This window comes from Acinonyx jubatus, chromosome D1, assembly GCF_027475565.1.
Source record: "Acinonyx jubatus isolate Ajub_Pintada_27869175 chromosome D1, VMU_Ajub_asm_v1.0, whole genome shotgun sequence".
In the NCBI taxonomy this organism is placed as follows: Eukaryota; Metazoa; Chordata; class Mammalia; order Carnivora; family Felidae; genus Acinonyx; species Acinonyx jubatus.
The window spans coordinates 9,070,477-9,095,479 of NC_069390.1; the positions used below are offsets into that span (position 1 = coordinate 9,070,477).

At 51.3% G+C, this 25,003-nt stretch overlaps 2 protein-coding genes across 3 annotated transcripts; both read left to right on the plus strand.

Moving 5' to 3' along the window:
- The first annotated feature begins 4,131 nt into the window (after positions 1-4,131).
- Positions 4,132-8,734, plus strand: INTS5 (integrator complex subunit 5). Its single transcript, XM_015079902.3, has 2 exons — positions 4,132-4,290; positions 5,584-8,734. The coding sequence occupies exons 1-2, from the start codon at positions 4,211-4,213 to the stop codon at positions 8,561-8,563; spliced, it is 3,060 nt and encodes a 1,019-aa protein (XP_014935388.3). The 5' UTR covers positions 4,132-4,210; the 3' UTR covers positions 8,564-8,734.
- A 175-nt stretch (positions 8,735-8,909) lies between these two features.
- GANAB (glucosidase II alpha subunit) lies at positions 8,910-24,769 on the plus strand. Of its 2 annotated transcripts, XM_053203035.1 has the most exons (25): positions 8,910-9,037; positions 11,705-11,809; positions 11,954-12,062; positions 12,276-12,403; positions 15,894-16,073; positions 16,564-16,629; positions 17,434-17,507; positions 17,677-17,760; positions 17,848-17,944; positions 18,197-18,377; positions 18,975-19,128; positions 19,344-19,579; positions 19,662-19,788; positions 19,894-19,973; positions 20,199-20,342; positions 20,444-20,540; positions 20,869-20,970; positions 21,148-21,391; positions 22,220-22,284; positions 22,471-22,547; positions 22,660-22,734; positions 22,910-23,023; positions 23,145-23,257; positions 23,421-23,521; positions 23,660-24,769. In XM_053203035.1, the coding sequence occupies exons 1-25, from the start codon at positions 9,000-9,002 to the stop codon at positions 23,767-23,769; spliced, it is 2,901 nt and encodes a 966-aa protein (XP_053059010.1). In that variant the 5' UTR covers positions 8,910-8,999; the 3' UTR covers positions 23,770-24,769. The 2 variants fall into 2 exon arrangements, with proteins under 2 accessions (XP_053059010.1, XP_053059011.1); XM_053203036.1 differs by lacking the exon at positions 16,564-16,629 and having other exon boundaries at positions 8,911-9,037.
- The last annotated feature ends 234 nt before the right edge of the window (positions 24,770-25,003 follow it).

Genomic DNA, 25,003 nt, shown 5'->3' on the forward strand with positions numbered 1-25,003 from the left:
AACCAGCAGGGGAAGAAGCAGAGAGGAGAGAGAGAATCCCAAGCAGGCTTTGCACTGTCAGTAAGGAGTCCCACTTGGGACTCAAACTCACCAACTGTGAGATTGTGACCTGAGAGGAAATCAAAATCAAGAATTGGCCGCTTAACTGACTGAGCCACCCAGGTGGCCCAGAACATTATTTTATATAGCGAAAATACTCTTATCACACCTAAGACATTTAACATTAGCTAATACTGACTTTTTCATATTTGAATTTCCTTAATTGTTCCAATAATATCCTTTGGTGGTGGTTGTTGTTGAGAGAGAGAGCGTGAGCAGGGGAGAGGGGCAGAGGGAGAGAGAGAGAATCTAGGGCGCCACACTCAGTGAGGCCCAACACAGCCCAATCCCACAACCCTGTGACTACAACCTGAGTGGAAATGAAGAGTGGGACCTCAGCCTACTGAGCCAACTAGGAGCCCCTCCAATAATATTTTTATATATTTTATATATTTTTTAATTTTATTTTTTTTAAATATTTTTTATTTTTATTTTTTATATTTTATAATATTTTTTATAGCTGTTTTCCCCCTCAATCCAGGAGTTAATCAAGGATCATGTACTTCATTTAATTGTCCTATCTCTTTTGTCTCATTCAACAGTGCTTTTTTTTTAAATGTTTATTTTTGAGAGAGCGCAAGTGGGGGTGGGGCATAGAAAAGGGGACAGGATCAGAAGTAGGCTCTTCACTGACAGTAGCAAGCCCGATGTGGGGCTTGAACTCATGAACCACAAGATCGTGACCTGAGCAGAAGTTGGACGCTCAAACAATTGAGCCACCCGGGTGCCCCTCATTCCACAGCACTTCTACCTATTTTAGGTAACTGGACATTTTTGAAGAGCCCAGTGTAATTTTATTTATCTATTCAGGAATAATCCATTTCCCGTCGCTTACATCAATTTGTCTCACGATTAGTGCTTCTAAGTGTAGAAACTTGGTTAAGTGGGTGTCTGTCAGATTTCTCCATTATTAAAGTATACTTTCCCTTTGTAATTCATAAGTAACCTTTGGGGCTGCTACTTTGAGATTGCATGAATACCCTATTCCCCAAAATCCTTTCACCCCGTGATTTTAGCACCCATGATAATCTTTACCTAATAAGTTACTGCACAAAATGGTAATTTTCTAATTTTATCCTTCAGTCACTGATATTATTCATGTGATATATTCTGTAAAGAAAACCCCTTCCTCTATAAAAATATCACTATGGATTCGGATTGTTTCTCAGTGTGTCATAATCTATGACTATTGCTTTTACAGGCTTGAAGTCATGGCCAAAATTTGGCCAACAGGAGCCTTTTCAAGGTGGTCTCAGTGCCCTTTTGACACAACACCATCAGTATTTGAGCACTTCCTTGTTTTCTGACATGATGATCTGTTCCAATCTCACCTGCTGCTTCCCCTGGCCTAAGACTGGGATCAGCCAGTTTTCCAGGGAAACAGAATTATGTCCAGTTTTGAACACAGAAAGGAAAAGCGGTTGTTTGAAAATGTATTCAGATGCAGTAAAGAGAGGAGGGGAGGCAATAGGAAGGAGAAGGAAAGACATTTTTTTTTTAATTTATGTTTTTTTGAAGTAGGCTCTACATCCAATATGGGGCTTGAATTCATGACCCTGAGACTAAGTGTTACACACTCTACTGACTGAGCCAGCCAGGTGCCTCAGGAAAGACATTTTTAATATTTTGAGACAGAGAGAGAGAGAGAGGGAGGGAGACAGAGCATGAGTGGGGGAAGGGCAGAGAGGGAGGGAGACACAGAATCTGAAACAGACTCCAGGCTCTGAGCTGACAGAGCTTCACGTGGGGCTCAAACTCGTGAACCACAAGATCATGACCTGAGCTGAAGTCGGACGCTTAACTGACTGAGCCACCCAGGTGCCCCATCTTCTTTTTTTAATTAAAAAAATTATTTTAAATCTTTTTTTATTTTTGACAGAGAGAGTCAGAGTGTGAGCAGGGGCAGAGAGAGAGAGGGAGACACGGAATCTGAAGCATGCTCCAGGCTCTGAACTGTCAGCACAGAGCTGGAAGCAGGTCTTTAACTCAGGAGCTGTGAGACCGTGACCTGAGCTGAAGTCAGACACTTAACTGGCTGAGCCACCCAAGCGCCCTTTAATAAGTGATCTTAAGTGATGTTTGCAAAAATCTGTCAGATAGGAGACATACGCATTTTACAGATAAGGAAATGGGCTTCAAACAGTTGGGTCAATTGCTCAGGGTTACACTGCTGATAAATTGCAGACATGAATCTAGATCTGTCCAACACCAAAACAGGCACCTTTGGATTATGAAATCCTTAAGAGCAAGGACCACATAATAGTCTTATTCCTGCAGAACTTACATGTTTCAAAAGTCTCCTTAAATTTTTTTTTTTTTACATTTATTTATTTTTGAGAGACAGTGAGACAGGGTGCGAGCAGGCGAGGGGCAGAGAGAGAAGGAGACACAGAATCCGAAGCAGGCTCTAGGCTATGAGCAAGCTGTCAGCACAGAGCCCAAGGCAGGGCTTGAACCCACAAAGCGTGAGATCATGACCTGAGCCGATGTTGGACGCTCAATGGACTGAGCCACCCAGGCACCCCAAAAATCTCCTTTTACAGATCATAAGTTGAGGCTCTCAGATGGTAAGTATTGGGTCCCAGTTGGAGACAGTGTTAGGAGCAGAAATATTTATTGTTCTAGAACAGATCTTGCTAGTAGGTAGTATATGATGGGGAGAACAAAGGCAAAAGGAAAAAAAATAAACTTCCTTACAACTTATATCCTATTGATAAGTACTTGAGACAAGCAGAGTGGCCTTCCTCTGGAAGCTTAGCTGCCTCAATGTTAATATGTTGCAAGAGGCAAAAGACAACCTTAGCGTGACATTAGTGGGACCTCCAGGATCCTGTAATAAATTCCTTTGGAAACTTCCTTTATCTCTACCTGCCCAAGATACATGTTAGCAATCATTGCCTAAACATATGACCCACTGATACACATTTAAGGGGGCTCACACTAAGAGTTTACTAGGTTGTAGTAAATGATCTTTTTCTAACAACAGCTAGCCCCTCAAGATCCTAGAAACCTCTCTTCCAAATTCCTTAGAGACCTAATGCTCTTCCTAACCCCCTCCCCAACCTGAAAGTTTATAATCAGCGCCTCCGTACAAACCAATAGCAGCTCTTTTTGCCCACAGGTCCTGTTCCCTTTTTAGCACCGAAGATGTCTCAAGAATTCTTTCTTGCCTATTCTCTCGTGAATCCCAACATTTAGGATCAGTGAATATATTCCCTGGTTTCAATTTTCACAACACCCTAAGAGGTAGTTGTACTGTTACCATTCCCATTTCCCGAGGAGGAAGCAGGCATAGGGAGGATAAGAAGAGTACACAGCCAGTAAGTGGAAGAGCTGAAGCTTAAGCTAGACAGACTGGCCATTTTGGGGGCTATTGATGAATGCATAGGAGTTCGTCATACAGTTTCCAGGCTCCCTCTCCGCAAGGGAGAGGAAGGGCCCTGAGTTGGCAGGTTGGGGAGAGAGAGCAAAGCCTAAAGAACGGAGACTAACATGACTGTAGAGCCAGCCTGTGACTGGAAGAACACCTACAACCCAATTTATTTCGGACTTCCTCTTCCTCCCTCTCTTTCCTTTTCCTCTCGGGAATTTTCTCTCCCTTCTTTCGTTCTCCACCCCCACCCCCCGCCCCCCGCCTCGCTTTTCCCTTCCCTTCTCTCCTTTAACTGCTTTCTCCATTGTCACGGTCTGTTTACTTACCTACTTGTTTATTCGTTTAATATTGTCACTGTTAATATTGTCACTGATTAAAATATTTCCCAGTGCTTCCTTTTTTAAAAACCTCGCGAGTTGAATATTTTGTATTTTTGGCTTTAGACAAAAATAATTAAATCCAGTGTGAATAGCCGCAGCCTGCTTTAGTTTGTGTGTCAAAGGCCCTTTGGGGGGGAAATGGTTTTGTTGCGGGCGGGTCGGCTTCTTGCTGTCACAGTCGCAGTCCTGCTCCGGGGATCCCGACTCCGGTCCGGAACCAACATATGAGGGTCGCGGACGTCGCCGGACTGGTTTTCCTGCGAAGCCTAGTCGCTGGTTCCTTTCAGGGTTCCCGTCAGCGCGCATGCGCTACCTGCGCTTCGCCGCTCCCGCCTCGGGCTCGGGCTAGGGCTCCGGGATGTCCGCGTTGTGCGACCCTCCCGGGGCCCCAGGGCCTCCCGGGCCTGCCCCGGCCACCCACGGTCCCGCGCCGCTCAGGTAGTCAGAGCCCCTGGCATCTTCCCCCACCGCGCGGCCCTGCGCCGATCCCCAGCCTTCTCGGCAGAAACCCGGATCCTACCTCGAGAACTCGCGTCAGGGTTCTCAGAGATTCCTGGTCCGGTCTTCCCAGAACTCAAGGGGCTGCCGCGCCAAAACTCTGGGCTCCAGTGCCCGCCCTTCTAAGATCTCGGTCGTGCCTCCCCCTAACCCGCAGCGCCCCGTTACCCCAGATCCCGGCCTTGTTCTCACAATAGTTGGGGTTATCAGAACTCTTGGGAACCCAGCTGTCCTGCCCCTTTTAGAGCCGAGAGAACCCAGAGTCCCCTGACTTCATGGAGTCTCCCTGAGAACCCAGGCCCACAAAATGCTTCCCTCTAGCCTTTCCCTTGTCCTGCAACTAAGATACTCCTCCTTACCTTAGGGTGGCTTATTTATTTATTTAAGAAATCAAGGCACAGTCGGAGCCCTAGAGGATGCGGTCTTTGGCAGAAAAGGCAGTAAGAGGAAGGGGACTTTGCCTCTTCCCGTAACACTGGCTTCTGAACCTCTACCACTGAAGCCGTATGTTTTGGGAGGGGAAGGGGCTGAAAGGCAGACATTATTACCTTGTATGAACCCTGGGGATACCGTGGTTCCAAGGCACACTGAGAATGCTGGGAAGGTGGTGGTTGTTGATGTGGGGTCCAAGTGGTGTGTGCTTAGGATGCTTGCAGAATATGGGAGGAAACAGGTACTAGGAGGCCTTAACGAGGGTGCTTGTGTTTTGGGGGAAGGGCAGTAAAGTTGGAAAGGTGTTTTTAAAGCAGATGTTGTAGCCACACAAGGTATACTTACTTGATTCAACAAACACTTAATGGAGTGCTTTCCATATACCAGGCACCTCAGTAGAAGAGTATTCGGTGTTGAAGAGCACAGAAATGTTTACTGCCCTCTTGGAGCTTATAGTCTGATTACTTAACCTTGGTTTCTTTATCTGTAAAGTGGGAACATAATAGTACCTACCTTATCGGACTGTTGTCTGGATTGAAATAATACATATAAAGTACTTCAAGAGTACCTGAGATGAGTTATTTAACATAGACATTATTGTTATTATTGAAAGAAAAATAGGTAGCATTTATTGGGTGATTAGTGGAAACTTGATATGGTGCATTAGTGCTTCACTTACATTATCTTTTGAAGCACAGTTATCCCTGTTTTATGTGGAAAAAACCCGAAGCTCACAGAGGGAATGTAATGTGCCCACCATCTCCCAACACTCTAAGTCTGCTTCTCTTGCTTTCTTTTCAGTGCTCAAGAGCTGTCCCAGGAAATCAAGGCTTTTCTGACTGGCGTGGACCCTATTCTGGGCCACCAACTCTCGGCCCGGGAACATGCTCGCTGTGGCCTTCTCCTGCTCCGCTCTTTGCCACCGGCTCGGGCCGCCGTGCTTGACCACTTGCGAGGCGTCTTTGATGAGAGCGTCCGGGCCCACCTGGCTGCCTTGGACGAAAGCCCTGTGGCTGGCCCCCCTCACCTCCGTCCGCCCCCACCCTCCCACGTCCCTGCTGGGGGACCTGGTCTAGAAGATGTGGTGCAGGAAGTGCAGCAGGTGCTGTCTGAGTTTATCCGGGCCAACCCGAAGGCCTGGGCACCTGTGATTAGCGCGTGGTCCATTGACCTCATGGGGCAGCTGAGCAGCACATACTCAGGCCAGCACCAGCGTGTGCCCCATGCCACTGGCTCCCTCAACGAATTGCTGCAGCTGTGGATGGGCTGCCGGGCCACCCGCACATTAATGGACATCTATGTTCAGTGTCTCTCAGCTCTCATTGGTAGTTGCCCAGATGCCTGCGTGGATGCCTTGCTGGATACCTCTGTCCAGCATTCCCCACACTTCGACTGGGTTGTGGCCCATATTGGCTCCTCTTTTCCTGGCACCATCATCTCCCGAGTTCTCTCCTGTGGCCTTAAGGATTTCTGTGTTCACGGTGGGGCTGGAGGTGGAGCTGGTGGCAGTGGTGGAAGCTCTTCTCAAACCCCCTCTATAGACCCCTTTCCTGGATCTCCTGCTATCCCTGGGGAGAAACGGGTGCCCAAGATTGCCTCAGTTGTAGGCATCCTAGGGCACCTGGCCTCCCGCCACGGAGACAGCATCCGACGGGAGCTTCTGCGAATGTTCCATGATAGCCTGGCAGGGGGCACTGGGGGCCGGAGTGGGGACCCCTCCCTTCAGGCCACAGTTCCCTTCCTATTGCAGCTGGCGGTCATGTCACCAGCTTTGCTGGGCACGGTCTCTGGAGAGCTGGTGGACTGCCTTAAGCCCCCAGCCGTGCTGAGCCAGCTGCAGCAGCACCTGCAGGGATTCCCCCGAGAGGAGCTGGACAACATGCTGAACCTGGCTGTGCACCTGGTGAGCCAGGCCTCTGGGGCAGGTGCCTACCGCCTGTTGCAGTTCCTGGTGGACACAGCCATGCCTGCCTCAGTCATTACCACCCAAGGCCTGGCTGTGCCAGACACTGTGCGTGAGGCCTGTGACCGGCTGATCCAGCTGCTGCTTCTGCACTTGCAAAAACTGGTTCATCACCGGGGAGGGTCTCCTGGGGAAGGGGTGCTGGGTCCGCCCCCACCCCCCCGCCCTGTGCCCTTTCTAGATGCGCTAAGAAACCACGTCGGAGAGCTGTGTGGAGAGACATTACGATTGGAACGGAAGCGCTTCCTCTGGCAACACCAGCTCCTGGGCCTGCTCTCTGTCTATACTCGGCCTAGCTGTGGACCTGAGGCCTTAGGCCATCTCCTGAGCCGGGCCCGAAGCCCTGAAGAATTGAGTCTGGCCACCCAATTATATGCGGGGCTGGTGGTCAGTCTGTCTGGCCTCCTGCCTCTGGCTTTCCGAAGCTGCCTGGCTCGGGTGCATGCAGGGACTTTGCAGCCTCCCTTCACTGCCCGGTTCCTGCGCAACTTGGCACTGCTAGTCGGGTGGGAACAGCAGGGTGGTGAGGGCCCTGCAGCCCTAGGGGCCCGGTTTGGGGAGTCTGCGTCAGCCCATTTGTCTGACCTGGCTCCTCTCCTGCTACATCCTGAGGAGGAAGTAGCTGAAGCTGCTGCCTCCCTCCTGGCCATTTGTCCCTTTCCTCAAGAAGCCCTGTCCCCCTCCCAACTCCTGGGACTGGTGAGAGCTGGAGTGCATCGCTTCTTTGCCTCTCTGAGGCTGCATGGCCCCCCAGGTGTGGCTTCGGCCTCTCAGCTTCTTACCCGCCTCTCTCAGACCTCTCCAGCTGGGCTCAAGGCTGTCTTGCAGCTGCTAGTCGAGGGAGCCTTACATCGGGGCAACACAGAACTGTTTGGAGGGGAAGTGGATAGGGACAACGAGACTCTTTCAGTTGTCTCCGCTCCTTTGGCTTCTGCCTCCCTGTTGGACACAAACCGGCGGCACACTGCGGCCGTGCCAGGTCCTGGAGGGATTTGGTCAGTTTTCCACGCTGGAGTCATCGGTCGTGGCCTAAAGCCACCCAAGTTTGTGCAGTTGCGAGATCAGCAGGAAGTGATCTATAACACCCAGAGCCTCCTCAGCCTCCTGGTGCACTGCTGCAGTGCCCCCGGGGGGACTGAATGTGGGGGCTGCTGGGGGACGCCCACCCTGAGCCCGGAGGCAGCCAAAGCAGTGGCAGTGACGTTAGTGGAGAGTGTGTGTCCTGATGCAGCTGGTGCTGAGCTAGCCTGGCCCCCTGAGGAGCATGCCCGGGCCACCGTGGAGCGGGATCTCCGCATTGGCCGGCGCTTCCGGGAACAGCCCCTGCTCTTTGAGCTGTTAAAGCTGGTAGCAGCTGCTCCCCCAGCCCTGTGCTACTGCTCCGTGCTCCTGCGGGGGCTACTGGCCGCCCTCTTGGGTCATTGGGAAGCCTCTCGCCACCCTGATACAGCTCACTCCCCTTGGCACCTGGAGGCATCCTGCACCCTGGTAGCAGTCATGGCTGAGGGAAGCCTCCTGCCACCAGCCCTGGGGAATATGCACGAGGTATTTAGCCAACTGGCACCTTTCGAAGTGCGTCTGCTGCTGCTCAGTGTCTGGGGCTTTCTCCGGGAGCATGGGCCATTGCCCCAGAAATTCATCTTCCAGTCAGAGCGTGGTCGCTTCATCCGGGACTTCTCCAGGGAGGGTGGGGGTGAGGGTGGACCCCATCTCGCGGTTCTGCACAGTGTCCTCCACCGCAACATTGACCGCTTGGGGCTTTTCTCTGGCCGTTTCCAGGCACCTTCACCGTCCAGTCTCCTTCGGCAGGGGACATAGCCTTTTCCATGATTCGGAAGCCAAGGGACGTTAAGCAGTGAGAGAGAGGGGGGGCTAAGGTGCTGCAGAAAGGTGGAGGTGTCCCTTCTAAACCTTGGCCTAAAGAGCGGTGTCACTTTTTTCCTCCCCCGCCTTTTTTTCTAAATAAAATTTACCGAGTTGAGAAAAGCAGAGTCCAGTGCCTCTGTCTGATGCTTAAGAGCTGGCAAAGTCGGACAGCGCCTGGCTCTGAACAATCCCGCCCCCGCCACCAGGCCACGCCCCTGGCCCCGCCTTCCGCGGGCATTTATTGTGTGCGCTCTGCCAATGGGGTAGCCGCCCGGCTGTTGTGTGGCCGGGCCAATCAGAAGGCCGGAAGGGGCGGGCGCTAAGATACGTGGCTCAACGCGCGCGGGGGGAGGGGAGGCTCGGGGTCAAGGAGCAAACCCGGCACAAGATGGCGGCGGTAGCGGCAGTGGCGGCGCGTAGGAGGCGGTGAGGAGCCCGGAATTCCGGGGCACGCCCGGGACGCCCCCAGGCCCCCCAAGCCCCATATCTCTCTTTCCTGTATGTCCTCCTAAAACTCTGTCACTCACGGCCTCGTGAGCACCCTTTGTCTCTCTGGAGGCGGCCTCAGGCGCCCCCAGTTTCCTCGCGGTAGATCCGCGCGGCGTTGGGGGCCCTTGCTTCTGGGGCTTCCCGCTCCAGCCCGGCGGCTCAAGAGGGCTGCAGCCGTTTGCTCTTCTTGGCTTTGGCCGCTCGCAGCCGTCCCCCCTCGCTTGGCGGCTCGCGGCGGTTAACGCTGCCGCCTCCTTCCTGCAGTGCGTGGGGCCATCGGGGCGGGGAACGAGACGCGGCCCGGCCTCCGGGAACGCAGCCTGCTGCCCCGCGGGCCCCTCAGCCGGGAAGCACCGCGGCTTGCTGTCCGGCCTGCACTACCTTTCTTGCCCTACCCCCCAGAGTCCCGGACCCTGCCTTGCCCTGCCCTTGTCTTCACGTGGACACCAACCCTGGCTTGCTCGGTATCCACGGTCGCTGGGCACGTTAACTTCACGGCCTGCCTGGATGATGGTGCTCAAACACAACATGCAATCGAATGGTTTGGTCTGCGCTCTCGAGTTTATATTACAAAAAAACCAAAAAACGAAAACGGTTCAAAACAATCACCAGCGCCACAAAGCGTTTACCCGGACCTAACGGATATACCGGGGTGGGAGAGGCATGTACTGTCAACCAGCAGTGAAAAAAAGATTGGACTGTAAACTCAACTCTCTGGAAGCCTGTGATCTGAAACAATAAACGGGTGCATCTTACCCTGTGGCTCATTCCTGACTTTGGCTTGTGACCGCCTCTTGCTCTGGGGCGTTCAAGGCATCCCTGAGTACATAGAGCCTTCCAACAGGTCACATTTGAAAGATCTTTTAGAAATCCTATCCTCATTGGCATTTCTCCAAGCCCATTTTATAGATTGTGCAAATAGTACTCCAGAGGGTATTTAAGTCTGATTACTGCTGCTCTGGGCAGGTAGACCTGGGGTCAGTGGTGTAGTGTGCCTGCTGCAGTCACTCCTCAAGACTTGGGCCCCAAACCTTGCTATTGAATTTTCTGGTAGCATTTCTTCTGCTGGTTTTGCTACTGATTATTCCTGGTTGGCCTATCAAACCACAGTGCCTGGTGTTTTCCTCACTTTTCTGTGTGGCCTGACTTCCTTTGCATATTCTACTGGAACTGGAGGGCTTACTGTGTTGGGTGATTTCCTTTCTGGTGATTTTCCTTAGTTTAGGTTTCAAGCCAGTATTGAGGCTAATGCTGGATACAATGTATATAGTAAGCTCTACTCTTTAGCTACCTTGTTAGCTAGTAGGTTGCAAACTTTTAAGGCTGAGAAGAAAAGGAATCATGTGTTGTGTTTTCTCCCCTATTTGGAACACCTGCATCAGTCACTGGAAAGGATGTTTAAAATGCAGATTCCCGAACTCCCGGGATATGCACTTAATAAGTCCTGCAGGTAATTCTTAAGAGACAATAAAGTTTGAGAACCTCTGTTTAGGGTTTACTCAGAATGGGCGAACATATCTTTCAAACTAACTTGTTCAAATAAGCCTATTAGTCCCTTTTCTGTCATTTGAGAGCACATTGGGGACGTGACAATTTGTGGTAACCTTGGGGTAATGGTTCTTAATGACGCAGGCACTTTTCATAGGTTGTGTGCTGTATTGTGTATCGTGAAGTATGTGGGCCCCGGAGTCAAGCAGAGCTGAGTTCAGTCTCAATGTCACCCCTTATTAGCTTTTCAGTTTTGGATGGATCATCGAACCTATTATGCCTCAATTTTCCCATCTGGGAAAAACCCCAACCCTACATTCACAAAGAAAATAACGAAAAAAATGAAAAAGAGGGAGTGTGTATAAAGAAGTGGTTTTGAATGGTGGTTGCCCATTAGAGTCGTTTTGGGAAATGTAAAAAAACTGACGCCCCGCTTCGTGCCACTTCGGTCAGAATCTCTGGGAGCAAGACCCAGGTGTTGGCACTTTTAAAAACTGCAGGGAAAATTGAAAACTAGGGATATAGGCAGTTAGCCAGGCCCCTGGAGGAACATTAGGGCTCCGTACATGTAGCTGTTATTTTTTGTTTTTCAGGCTTAGGTAGTGGTAGTGGTGACGTATTTTGAAGATACAGGAGTAGACATCAGAGGACCAGTATGCCTAGGGTGCTGGGGATGTTAGGACTCTATTGTGATAGCAGGCTAGCTGAGGGTACATCCTTAACATTTTCACCCTAGCTCCCCCTGAGGCCTTGCCCGTGGGAAGGCCTGGCTCGCTTTGTTTCTCTTTTCCTCACACGGTACCACCACTTCCCCCGGGACTGGCTGTTACTGCTCCTTTCCTCTGAGAGGCTGATGTAACCAGAGTCAACACCAGGGCCTCTGAAGGCCAAAGATCCTTTGTCCACTTCCTGTGCCTTTTGAAGGGAAGGTGTGAGCGAGCCAGCTCCTCACGCCTGACGCTTCACCCCATGTCCACTCTGCCTTCTTTTCTATTTAACCAGACTCTGTCTTTCTCCCCTTTTAGGGTTGTGGTGGGAAGGGGCCTTTACCTCAGGAGGTGGAGCCCTTTCTGACCTCTGTGCTGATCGTTGCCTCTTTGTCTTTTTTCTCCTCAGGTCTTGGACAGGTTTGGTACTCGCTTGTTTAGGTGTCTGTCTGGGAGTTACCCTTGCTGTGGATAGAAGCAACTTTAAGACCTGTGAAGAGAGTTCCTTCTGCAAGTATGATGTTTCTTAGAGAGTGGGATGGAAACTGGGGTAATGTGGGAGGTGCTGTGGCAGATTGGGTAGCCTGGGGACACTTGAGGTGGTAGAGGGACCTAGGAACATCGGGGAACCCTGCCACCTTCCCATTTCGCTTGGCAGGAGGCAACGGAGCATACGGCCAGGCCTCTCTCCGTACCGAGCCTTGCTGGATTCTCTGCAACTTGGTCCTGATGCCCTCACAGTCCATCTGATCAACGAGGTCACCAAGGTCAGGGGAGAAAAGGAGGAGTCTGGTGGGGGTGGAGAAATGGCTAAGGGGTAATTCGGGAAAGGTGAACCTGTAGCCAGCCAACATCCTTTCCCAACTATCTTGGGATTTTATGAGGAATAAGGAGGAGACCCCTCAGGAGGGAGTGAGTTCAGAGGGCATTCTGTGGTGTAGCCCTCTCCCTTCCCCACATCCAGACCTCTGCCCCCACAGGTGTTGCTGGTGCTGGAGCTCCAAGGGCTTCAAAAGAACATGACTCGGATCAGGATTGATGAACTGGAGCCCCGGCGGCCCCGATACCGGGTGCCAGATGTGTTGGTGGCTGATCCCCCTACAGCTCGGTAAATTTTTCCTGAGAAACCTATCCATTTCCGCAGCCTCTTTCTCCTTCTTGATGCAACTTTATTTGACTGACTTTCTTTTCTGCTTTTGGGTAACAGCTGACTAGCATCTTGCCACTCTCCTCAACCTTGCTCCATTTCTCCCTCTGCTTTATGTATTTTCTCTTTCACTTTTTGTCTTCTTTCATTCTGCAAACAGCTATTGCCTCCGTTTCTGTGCCAGGCCCGGGCTAGGTGCTGACGATGGGAGAGGAAATAAACAAGGCCCCAGGTCTTGCCCTCCAGCATTATGTCTGTGTGGTTGGTTCCTCCCTTACCTCTCCTTCTGATCACTTTTCTTTTTTCTTTCTTTCTCCTCAGATACTCAGGATAGGATTACTCAAATTCTTGAGTCATGCCACACAGTCATTATGAGTATTCCGTGTATGGCTCTCTCTTTTTTTTAAGTTTGCTTATTTGTTTTTTTTTTCAGTAATCTCTGTGCCCAGTGTGGGGCTCAAAACCATGACCCCAAGATCAAGAGTCCCACGCTTTTCTGACGGAGCCAGTCAGGCACCCTGTGCATGGCTTTCTATTAAGTACTTAATTTACAATTTGATATGATGAACCCTCCACGTTGTATACCCTTTACCTAACCCAACCATATACTTCTCCCTGTCCTGTGCCCCTGATCACCCCCACAGGTGACTGTTATTCTCAAGTTTATCATTCCCTTTTTTTTTTGTTCTTACACTTGTACCGTGTATGTGTAAGAACATATGTACACAAACATATTTGTATTTACATGCCTAAGCCATAAATAATGTAGTTGTGTTTGGTTTTGAGTGTTACAGGGCAAGTAACTTAGTGAATGTGGGCTTCTGGAATTTCCCTTTTTTTTTTTTTTTTTTAACATTTATTTATTTATTTTTGGGGAGAGAGGGAGCAAGTGCACATGTGCAGGAGAAGGGGCAGAAAGAAAGGGAGAGAGAGAATCCCAAGCAGGCTCCGTGCTGCCAGTATGGAGCCTGGCTTGGGGCTTGATCTTACAAACTGTGAGATCATGACCTGAGCCAAAATCAAGAGTCGGTGCTCAACTGATTGATCCACCCAGCTGCCCCTGGAATTTCCATTTTTTGCGTAACTTTATATAGCTCTGTTCCATGTAGCTTTAGAAATTCATGTTTACTGCTGTACACTATTAACGTATGAATATATCCCACCTCATTGATCCCTTTCTACATTAAGGGGCACTTGGGTTGTTCCCAGTATTTCTGCTATTCAGAGTGTTGGCGTGAGCACTCTTGTCCATGTCTCCTGTGTCCGTGTGCACGAGTTTCTCTTTGGGGCAGAGCTAGGAAAGGAGCCACAGAGTTGTAGAATGTGGAAACACTGTTTTCCAAGGTAGAGCCAGAACAACTGACAATTTACACTTCCACCAGCAGTATAGAAAAGGCCTCTTTGACCCACATCTTCTGCAACCCTTAATACTATTGGACTGAATTTTGGTTGATAGAATGGCTGCAGAATGATGCTGTGTGGTTTTCTTGGCTTCGTTGTCTTTCCCAGTTTTTTAGTGAGACTGAGCACCTCTGCACATGTCTATCTGTTCTGGTTCATAATTCTGTGAAACGCTAGTTCATAGTTCTGCTCATTCTCCTGTTGTTCATCCTTACTGATTTGTAGAAATTCATTAGTCTTTTTTTTTCTTCTTTTTTTTTTTTTTTAAAGTAATCTCTGCACCCAAGATGGGCTCAAACTCATAACCCCAAGATCAAGAGTCGCATACGCCACTGACTGAGCCAGCCGGGTGCCCCAGAAATTCATTAGTTGTTTTTTTTTTTTTTCTTTTTATGCTTATTTATTTATTTTGAGAGAGAGAAAGTGTGTGTGTATGTGCACGAAAGTGGGGAAGGAGAACAGAGAGAGGGAGAGGGACAATCTTAAGCAGGCTCTATGATGTCAGCATAGAGCTTGATGCGGGGCTCGATCCCATGAGCCATGAGATCATCCCCTGAGCCGAAATCAAGAATTGGATGCTTAACTGACTAAGTCACCCAGGCGCCCCATTCATTAGTCTTGATCCTTTCTCACTTACCTGTATTGTAGCTCTCTCCTTTTCTAGTTTGTAGCTTATCTTTTTACTCTCCTAAAGGTGTCTTGAAAAAATTTTTTTATTTTAGAATAGTTTTAGATCTGTAGTGCAAGGATCTTATGAGAGTTCTTGTATACCCTGCACTCCTCTTCCGCTGTTGTTAGTATTAATGCAGTACATTTGTCATCCCTGATGGCTTGATATCATTGTTACTAACTAAAGTCCATGTTTTATTCAGATATCCCTAGTTTCTATCTAATAAAAGTTTATCTAACAGTTTTTATCCTTTTTCCAGGATCCCACCTAGGATAACGTATTTAGTTGTCAAGTCTCCTTAGGCTTCTCTAGACTGGGACAGTTTTTCAAACTTTTCTTGGTTTGATGACATCTGAATGAGAAAATTTGGATTTGATAAGCAGGAATTCTGGATTTGAAATGTTGTCATGCATATCAATCTTTACTTTCTGATGTTAGCACTTTCTAAGTTGTGTTTTCTGTTTTTTAATGTTTATTTTTGAGAGAGAGCGTGTGCAAGCAGGGGAGGGGCAGAGAGAGAGGGGGACAGAGGATCTGAAGTGGGCTCTGTGAGATCATGACCTGAGCCGAAGTCGGACGCATAACTGATTGAGCCATCCAGGTGCCCTCTAAGTTGTGTTTATTTTTTATTTGTTTATTTTTTTGAGCGAGAGAGGGCTCAAGTGAGTGAGGGGCAGAGAGAGAAGGAGGGAGAGGGAAGTGGGGCTCACCCAAAGCGGGGCTCGAGCTTGCCCAATGCAGGGCTCGACCTCACCTGAAGCGGGGCTCAAGCTCACCTAGTGAGGTGCTCACGCTCATGAACTGTGAGATCATGACCTGAGCCAAGGTTAGATGCTTAACCAACTGAGCCACCCAGGTGCCCCTAAGGTATGTTTAAATAATTCTCTATTTCAAAGTCAGAAAAAAAAATTTTTTTTCAAGTTTGCATCTTCTAAAAATCTTACCTCAGGGGTGCCTGGCGAGCTCAGTAGAGCATGTGACTCTTGATCTCAGAGTCATGAGATCAAGCCCCACATTGGGTGTAGGGATTACTTTAAAAAAAAAGTTAAAGAATCATAACCTGTCTGGAGTTGATATTAGTATCTACTATGAGGTAGGAATATAGATAGTACCATTTTCTTCCTATTCCCAAAATGTTTTTCTTCCTTCACTATCAGATAGTCCTTTCCTCACCGAATTGCCATGCTACCTCTGTTACGTTTGGAACTTCTACGTATGCTTGGGTCCGTTGCCCAGCGCTTACTTGATTCCTTTGATTTGTCCATCCTTGGCACTGTCCCCACACGCCTATAGCCCTTCGCAGGTCCCCTCTCTTCTGAAGTGTTGTGACTACTTTTGATCCTTTGCACTTCCTTGCATCCCTTCTGATCTCTTTCCCAGGCTTTCTGTCTCTGGCCGTGATGACAACAGCGTGGAGCTTACTGTGGCTGAGGGACCCTATAAAATCATCTTGACGGCGCGGCCGTTCCGCCTTGACCTGCTAGAGGACCGCAGCCTTCTGCTCAGTGTCAATGCCCGAGGACTCTTGGATTTTGAGCACCAGAGGGCCCCCAGGGTCCCGTGAGTACGGGGCCTGGGACCGGAAGGGACCTGGTGTAAAAGAGCCTAGGGGTGTGGTGGGTTTGGCGCTGGTTCCCTGGGAGGGGACAGGGTGGCAGGACCACCAGGTAGGGGGTGGGGGCTGGGAGAAGCTGACTCTCAGGGAGGGTAGGAAGCAGACCCGGGTCACAGTTTTCTCCGTTTCCTGTACAGACCAGGAGGCAAGTCAGTTTTGTCCCTGAGCTGTACCCTGGGCACCTCCTCTGGGAGGCCTGCCTGGGTCTGCCTTTTCCTCCTTCCCCTCTCACACCATCACATTTCCCAGATTTATTTTCTTCCTTTTTTTGTTTTTTTTGTTTTTGGTTTTGTTTTGTTTTGTTTTGTTTTGTTTCTTTTCCCCCACCCCCCCATCTCTGGAAGTTTGTCGACTGAAACTCACTTTTATGTTTCTGTTTTTGTGTTGGTTTTGTGCCTCCTTTCCCCCTTCCCTACCCATCTCCTCCTGCCCCAGTTTCTCGGATAAAGTTAGTGTCACGCTCGGTAGCATTTGGGATAAGATCAAGAACCTTTTCTCTAGGTAAATCCATGGCCACTGGTACTGTATCTGTTCCTCTGCCCTTATCTGCCCTTTACTCTGGCCCCCAAGGGAAGGTGCCCCAGACCTTCCCATGCCCCACCCTGCCCTCACCCTTCTTTCCCCAGGTATGTGGGTATCTGGTCACTCTTCCCTGTTCCCTTGGCTGGGAGCCCCCTGGGAGAAGGAAGATGAAATGCTGGAAGTCCTTGAGGAATGTAGGCAGCTTCTTGCTTTGCCAAGGGGTGGAGAGATACTGCCTGTTGCTGGGGTTTCTGGCTCTCAGCTGGGGCGCACTGAGGCTCTAGGTAGAGCTGTTTGCCAGCTGCTCTTGAAAGCATTCTTTGGCAGAACCTCTTGTTTGAGTCCCTGCATATATCCGTAGAGGCTTGACCATGGTATGACCCACTTGCCTTTGTAAAACCCTGGTGTCAGGCCAAGAGGCCCGGTGACAGTAGTTGGGGCCAGAGTCTTGGAGGCAGCATAGCCAGCACTGGCATTCCCAATGCAGGCACTGGAGCCATCCTGCCTGTCTCTTCTGGAAGTGGGCAGAGGCTGGGGATTTGGTCCTGTGTGTGGAAGGCCCCTCCTGGTGGCATTTACTCATCTCCCTTCCTCATTTCTCTCCCCGTCCTTGGCACATTTATCTGCTCGCTGGGGTCCCTCACCAAGCTTTAACGTTCAGTCCCTTCCTCCAATGCCTTCGTTCCTTTGGACCCTTGGCTCTCTATTCCCTTACCCCTCCTTCCACTAGCCCCTCGTCCCTGCCCCCTCTGGATTGGAGCAGACAGCTCTCCTACCTTCCAGGCAAGGATCAAAAGACCCAGCTGAGGGTGGTGGGGACCAGCCCGAGGAAACGCCTGGGGACGGTGACAAGGCAAGTCAGTGGGCCAGGTGGTTGGGGCACAGGGCTGGCCGGGAGGCTGGAGGGGAAAGGCCCACAGGAAATTTGAGCTCAGTCTCCTCAATCGGAGATGGAATTTAGAAAAGGGTGGGGGAAGAGAGAGCTATGTGTGATTGGAGGTGGTCTGCTTTCCTCCTCACAGCCAGAGGAGACCCAGGGGAAGGCAGAGAAAGATGAGCCAGGAGCCTGGGAGGAGACATTCAAAACCCACTCTGACAGCAAGCCATATGGTGAGGGACTGCAAGAGCCTTGGGCAGGGATGCAGGGACTCCTTGTCAAACGGGAGCTCTGGAGCCCAGTTTTTGCTTTCCTTCCAGGCCCCACGTCTGTGGGTTTGGACTTCTCTCTGCCAGGCATGGAGCATGTGTATGGGATCCCTGAGCATGCTGAAAACCTGCGGCTGAAGGTCACTGAGTGAGTCCCATGGTGACACCAGGACATGGAGGGGAGGGGAGAGAGAGGTCGGAAGTTGAGGCTGTGGGGTGGTGTCCATGCAGTTTGGATACTCCAGACAAGCATGAACCACTTCCTGAGGCCAGATCTCCTTGGTGATCAGAAAATTCTTCAAGTAAGGGTAGAGGAACGAGTTCTTACTACTCACCTATATCTGTGGGGTGGAGGTTGTGGGTGCCACAGCCTAAGGCCAGTCTGTCTGTCTGCCTTCAGGGGTGGGGAGCCGTATCGCCTCTACAATTTGGATGTATTCCAGTATGAGCTCTACAACCCCATGGCCTTGTATGGGTCTGTGCCTGTGCTCCTGGCACACAGCCCTCATCGAGACTTGGGCATCTTCTGGCTCAATGCCGCAGAGACCTGGGTTGACATATCTTCTAACACTGCAGGGAAGGTGAGCGTGCAGGCGGGGAGCAATGAGTGCATCATCAGGCCTGAGACAAACGAGTGTGCTAGGGCATTTGCTTTAAAGAGGCTGGCGGGAGGCCCACAGGGGTACCTGTTTGGGGACTGCAACGGAGAAGAGGCCCTTGGCCTTGGGAGCAGCATGTGAATTCCCCAGTAATTTCCAGAAAACACATACTAATGGGGAAGGTATTGCCCTTTCTGCACTTATTGTTGGTACATTTCTTATGGATTCCACATCACGTACTAGATACTTTTCTAGGTGCTGGGAATGTATTGCTCATTGAGGTAGGAAAGGTCCTCGCTGCCAGGGTGGAAGACAGACGTTAGACATGTAACAAGGCAGGGGAGTTCAGTGGTGGTAAGTGCTAAGAAAGAAATGCAGTGGTCACATGCTGGGGATGGGGACAGTGCTGCTTTTATGGTGTGGTCCGGGAAAGCCTTACTGAGGAGGTGACTCTTCACCTCAGCCCAGAGTGACTTGTTAGGAGCCAGCTGTGTGAGGATTCTGAGAACACTGGCTTTGTCGCCGGGTCAAGGAAGAAGAGGGTAGGTGTTAGACCTGTGTCTGTGGTTCCCTCTGTAGACCCTGTTTGGGAAGATGCTAGACTACCTGCAGGGCTCTGGGGAGACCCCGCAGACAGATGTCCGCTGGATGTCAGAGAGTGGCATCATTGATGTCTTCCTGCTGCTTGGGCCCTCTGTGTCTGATGTGTTCCGGCAGTATGCCAGCCTCACAGGTACGCGCGTCCCCTCTCTGCCAGCCAGCAGCCTCCTTTGCTGGCCCTTGTCTTCTTGAAAGGGATGACTGCATTTTCAAAAATCCTGTGCCTCAGCCTACTTCCTAGCTCCACACCCTTCGCTTTCTGTCTAGTTGACAAACTTCCCTCGATTTCTGGGTGTTCCCATTGGCCCCGGGTTGGGCCTGACCCCACTGTGACCCCCATGCCTGCAGGGACCCAGGCATTGCCCCCGCTCTTCTCCCTCGGCTACCACCAGAGCCGCTGGAACTATCGGGATGAGGCCGATGTGCTGGAAGTCGATCAGGGCTTCGATGATCACAACCTGCCCTGTGATGTCATTTGGCTGGACATCGAGCATGCTGATGGCAAGCGGTACTTCACCTGGGATCCCAGCCGTTTCCCCCAGCCCCTTACCATGCTCGAACACTTGGCCTCCAAGAGGCGGAAGGTAAGAGGACTGTGGCCATGCTTAGTCTTCTCAGGCACAGCAGCCCTGGAGAGTTCTGAGCGCCCATGTTCCTTGCCCGCAGCTGGTGACCATTGTGGACCCCCACATCAAGGTGGACTCCGGCTACCGCGTACACGAAGAGTTGCAGAACCGGGGTCTGTATGTTAAAACCCGGGATGGCTCTGACTACGAGGGCTGGTGCTGGCCAGGTAGGTGGGCCTAGAGTTGAGGGAGAGGCTGTCGCGAAACCAGGGAGTTAGGATGGTAGCCATTTTGCCCCTTGGAGGTTGACAGCCACCCTTAACTTGTCCTAGGCGCAGCTGGTTACCCTGATTTTACCAATCCCACGATGAGGGCCTGGTGGGCTAACATGTTCAGCTTTGACAATTATGAGGTACGCCAGCCCCTCCCCGCGTCTGTCTTTCCCACCCTGCCTCCGTGAATCTTGTCATTCTCCGCTGGCCAACCCTGCTGTGGTTGGCTGCCTATATTTATCCCGAGGCTTGATCCTGGGAGGACCCTGAGAAGGGCTTCTTTTTGCATTCCTAGGAGTTCTTTCATAGTTTGTCATCTTTCTCTCCTTTGTCTTTCTGACCCTATTTCTGCCTTGTGTACTTAGGGCTCAGCTCCCAACCTCTATGTCTGGAATGATATGAACGAACCATCTGTGTTCAATGGTCCTGAGGTTACCATGCTCAAGGATGCGCAACATTATGGGGGCTGGGAGCACCGAGACGTGCATAACATCTATGGCTTCTATGTGGTAAGAGGCTGAGTGAGGAGGGCCTGAGGGTCGGGGAACTCGCACCAGACGACGGCAGGCTTTTTGCTTCTCACCACCTGTCCTCTTCTGTCTCCACCCAGCACATGGCGACTGCAGAGGGGCTTGTGCTGCGCTCTGGGGGCCTAGAGCGCCCCTTTGTCCTGAGCAGGGCTTTCTTCGCCGGCTCCCAGCGTTTCGGTAAGACTTGGAGAGCAGAGCTGTGGCAGAGGGTGTGAAGGCCAGATCGGAAGAGTGACGCGCCAAGGCCTGCTTCTCCGAGCAGTCCGTCCACACAGCTGTCCTCTGACAACAGCGCACCGCATCCCCCACCCCGCTGTCCCCGGCACTCAAAGGGAACCAGGGATCGGGGGTCCTGTCCCCTTTCAAGTGCTTTTGTGCATTTTGCCGTGCCTTCCTCAACAGGACCCTGGGGGCCCTAGAGCGAACGTGGCAGGTCGGAGGAGTCAGCTGTATGAAAAGCGGAGCCCTTCACTGTCTTCAAACTCCATCTCCCTGTCTTCCTTAGGAGCCGTGTGGACAGGGGACAACACTGCTGAATGGGACCACTTGAAGATCTCTATCCCTATGTGTCTCAGCTTGGGGCTGGTGGGACTTTCCTTCTGCGGAGGTGAGAGGGGGAGGAATTGGGGGTCTTGGTCTGGTGGGAGAGGAGCAAGTAGAGGGCGCGGGACCCAGGCGTGAACAGAGCAAGCTGAGGGTCCAGGGTGGGGCCTGGGGGAGCTCCTTAGGCAGCAGCCCTCCTTCACCCACTTTTCCAACCTGCTTCCTCCCTCCCCTTTCTTAGCGGATGTGGGCGGTTTCTTCAAAAATCCAGAGCCAGAGCTCCTTGTGCGCTGGTACCAGATGGGTGCCTACCAGCCATTCTTCCGGGCACACGCACACTTGGACACCGGGCGGCGAGAGCCCTGGCTCTTACCTACTCAGTACCATGACATAATCCGAGATGCCTTGGGCCAGCGGTATTCCTTGCTGCCCTTCTGGTACACTCTCTTCTATCAGGCTCATCGTGAAGGCATTCCTGTCATGAGGTAAGGCATTCAGCTGGGTCTGTGTAGAGTGGGCCGAGGTGGCTGAGGGACAGTGGGGACTGGGTTCCATCTCTGGGCCTCTCTTGTCACCCACCAGGGCCTTATAAAAGAGGGAAATTCTGGTTTCAAGGTCAAGAGTAAGAAAAGAATAAAGGGGATGAGTAGCAGTAAACATTACTGCCAGGCGTTGTTCATCGCTATCCCCAGAGGCAGAACCAAGGCAGACGAGTCCTTCTGTCCTTGGGAGCAAGACAGATGGACGTATGCAAATATACAAATAAGAAAATTGCCAACAGTGCTCTTTGAAAAAATAGAACAGGGATATGGAATTAATTTCTACAAATGGCCTTCTTAAGAAGAAGGGCTTGTGAGAGGTGGCCTGACTAATGAAGAAGATGGCCTGTGACCTCAAGGAAGAATGTTCCCACAGAGGAGGCTGCAAGTGCAGAAATTGTACAGTGGCAATGAGTTTGTTGTGTTCCAGGAATAGAAAGCCTTGTGTGTCTCAGGGTAAGGAACCGGAGGGAGAGGTAGAAGATGATATGGGAGAGGAAAATTTCACCTGACCCAGGATGACAAAATGGCCATTGGAGAGTTGCGTGGAGAATGTTTTAAGATGGGACAGGGGAGGAGGAGGCAAGGAGATGGGTTAGCAAGTTCAATGACTAGCCCCAGGGTAGGGCGCATAGCTGAGGCCTTCAGGTCAGTTGGGCTGTCTGGTTGCAAGCTCCTGGGTTGTGCTGTTCTTTCCTCCAGTTCCTGGGGCAGCATCTTTGACATCTGCCAAGACAGCAGGTGTCTTCCTTCCTTGTCTTGCTTCCTCCCTAGGCCCCTGTGGGTGCATTATCCTCAGGATGTGACCACCTTCAGTATAGATGATCAGTTCCTGCTTGGTAAGAAACGGGGAGGGCAGATGATGGTGGGTTGGGATAGGGCTGAGCAGTGAGCACCTGGGGGGGGGAGGGGGGTGGCTGTAGACGCCCAGGGAGGGAGGAGTGAGTGAGGCTGGGCAGGCGTTCTGGTGCTCCCTGTCTGGGAACCGACCCCCTCAGTTCACAGTTGATTCTGGTGTGTCTTAGGGGATGCGTTACTGGTTCACCCCGTATCAGACTCCGGGGCTCATGGCGTGCAGGTCTATCTGCCTGGCCAAGGGGAGGTGAGTTAAGGAAGAAAGGGTGTGGTGGGGAAAGGTGGTAGAGGCCAAAGAGGGTAAATGGGATGGGGGCCCTGTGTGGTGAGTGACCAAGTATCTCTCCTGCCACCTACAGGTGTGGTATGACACTCAGAGCTACCAGAAGCACTATGGTCCCCAGACCCTGTACCTGCCTGTCACTCTAAGCAGTGTGAGTATGCCCAGCCCAGCTGCCAGCTCCATCTGTCTGTAAGTTTCCAGAAGGAGAGAGTGTGTGCTTCAGGGTCTAGGACTTAAGTGGGCACAGATGGGGAAGAGCAAGAGACACTGCAGTGCCCGAGACTGGACAGTGGGGCAACTTTATCCCAGCGCTGCTCTCGCCCTAGATCCCCGTGTTCCAGCGTGGAGGGACCATTATCCCCCGATGGATGCGGGTGCGGCGCTCTTCCGACTGCATGAAGGATGACCCCATCACTCTTTTCGTTGCTCTCAGTCCCCAGGTGAGCACATGGACAGGGAGCCCCCTCAGCCCTCTGCTCCCTTACTGGGCTTCAGTCCCCCGGGGAGTGCCCCTCACTCCCTCTTGGGCCCAGGCTTTCATCCATCCTACCTCCTGCTCAGGGTACCGCCCAAGGAGAGCTGTTTCTAGATGATGGGCACACGTTCAACTATCAGACTCGCCATGAGTTCCTGCTACGTCGGTTCTCATTCTCTGGCAACACCCTGGTCTCCAGGTAACGAAGTGCCCATTCTTCCTTGGTAGCCTCGGGGATGCTCACCGCACATTGTACTCTTCTCTTGTATTATGATCTTGCGTATGACCTTGTTTAAGGTCTCGTCCTCCCTTCTGCTCTGACATCGTTCTCCCTGATGGGCATTTGCTTTTGCTCCCTCTAGCTCAGCAGACCCCAGAGGCCACTTTGAGACACCCATCTGGATTGAGCGGGTGGTGATAATAGGGGCCGGAAAGCCAGCAGCTGTGGTACTCCAGACAAAAGGTGAAGAATAAGGCTGGCCCCTGGGGTGGGGACAGAGGGGATGTAGGGGCAGGGCCAGGGACACCTTGCCCATAGGAAAGTAGTTGCTGTGCCATAACCTGTTGCTATAAGTGTGGAACTTTCTTTTTTTTCCACCAGGATCTCCCGAAAGCCGCCTGTCCTTCCAGCATGACCCTGAGACCTCTGTGTTGATCCTGCGCAAGCCTGGCATCAACGTGGCATCTGACTGGAGTATTCACCTGCGATAACCCAAGGGATGCCGGGGGGTGGGAGGGGTGCGGCGGTGATAAGAGTTCCTCTTCCTTCTGCCTTGGAGTGTGACCCTCCCCACACTTCACCTTTCTTATCTGAAGACCCAGATTCTGCCAACATCTGGGCAGGATGAGAAGCTGTCCCTGGGCTCTAACTTCCTCTTGTGATCTTCCGACCTCTCCCACCCCACTGACACCGTCTCCCTCCATTCCCCCAACACTCTGTTGCTCTAACTGGAGCACATTCACCTGTGAAGACCTGGGGACCACGAGGCCCTTGCTTTCTCTTTTCTTCCTTTCTTTTGGGGGCCCTGAATCCCCTCCAGACCCTCTTCATTCATACCTCTTGTGTGTTGATGCCGTTTCTTGGAAGAAGATGAGGGCAGTGAGCTTTAGGGCTCCTTTTCTCCTTCCCCTCCTCTCCCCACCAAACTGCTCTCCCTCCTTTTATTTCTTCCTCCTGATTCTTCTCTGTCAGCGCTCCCCTTTTTATGCCCCATTGATACACTGGGACCACCCCTTACCTGATAAGGGATGAATGGATCAAAGGAGTGAGGTTGCTGGAGAACATCCTCTTCCCTGTCACCCCAACCTTTCCTCTCCCTGATTGCTTCTAGAGCTGCTGCAGTTCTGACAGGGGCAGTTCTGTCTCCCCTGTCCCTTGGGGGAAAGAAGTTTCCACTCTTCTTTAAGAGGGGATGGGCATTAAACTTCTTTTGCCCCCTTTTTGTCCCCTTGAGGGGCATTCAAGATGGAGAAATCAGTTGTGGTTTCATTGAATCACGGTCACCTGTATTTATTGTTCCGAGAAGGCTGAGGGTGGGGGGAGATGATCATGTGTGCCCAGGGTTGGCCCGAAGCCCTGGGCGGGGGGTGGGACAGGACTAACTGGGGACAAGGGGGAATATTTGTGGCAATTTTTTTTACTTCCTCTTGGCCCCCAGCTGTGACAGGTTTTGATAAAAGGAGAAACAATAAAGAGATAAACCATAAATAACTGTTGGTGTCTGGATTCTAGTTCTGGCCTGAACCACAGACCCTTAGAAGAAGCCTGAGGGCCTGAGATTTTCATCTAGCTTCAGCATAAGCCTCATCAGTTCAGCAAAATGAGCAAGTGCAAGTGGTCTTCAACTTGCTAGAGGCCAGTATTTTCATAGAGGAGTCCGGCAAGGTCATCAGATTTTAGTAGGCCTAGTTAATAGTGGTGACCAGAGGGGCGCCTGGGTGGCTT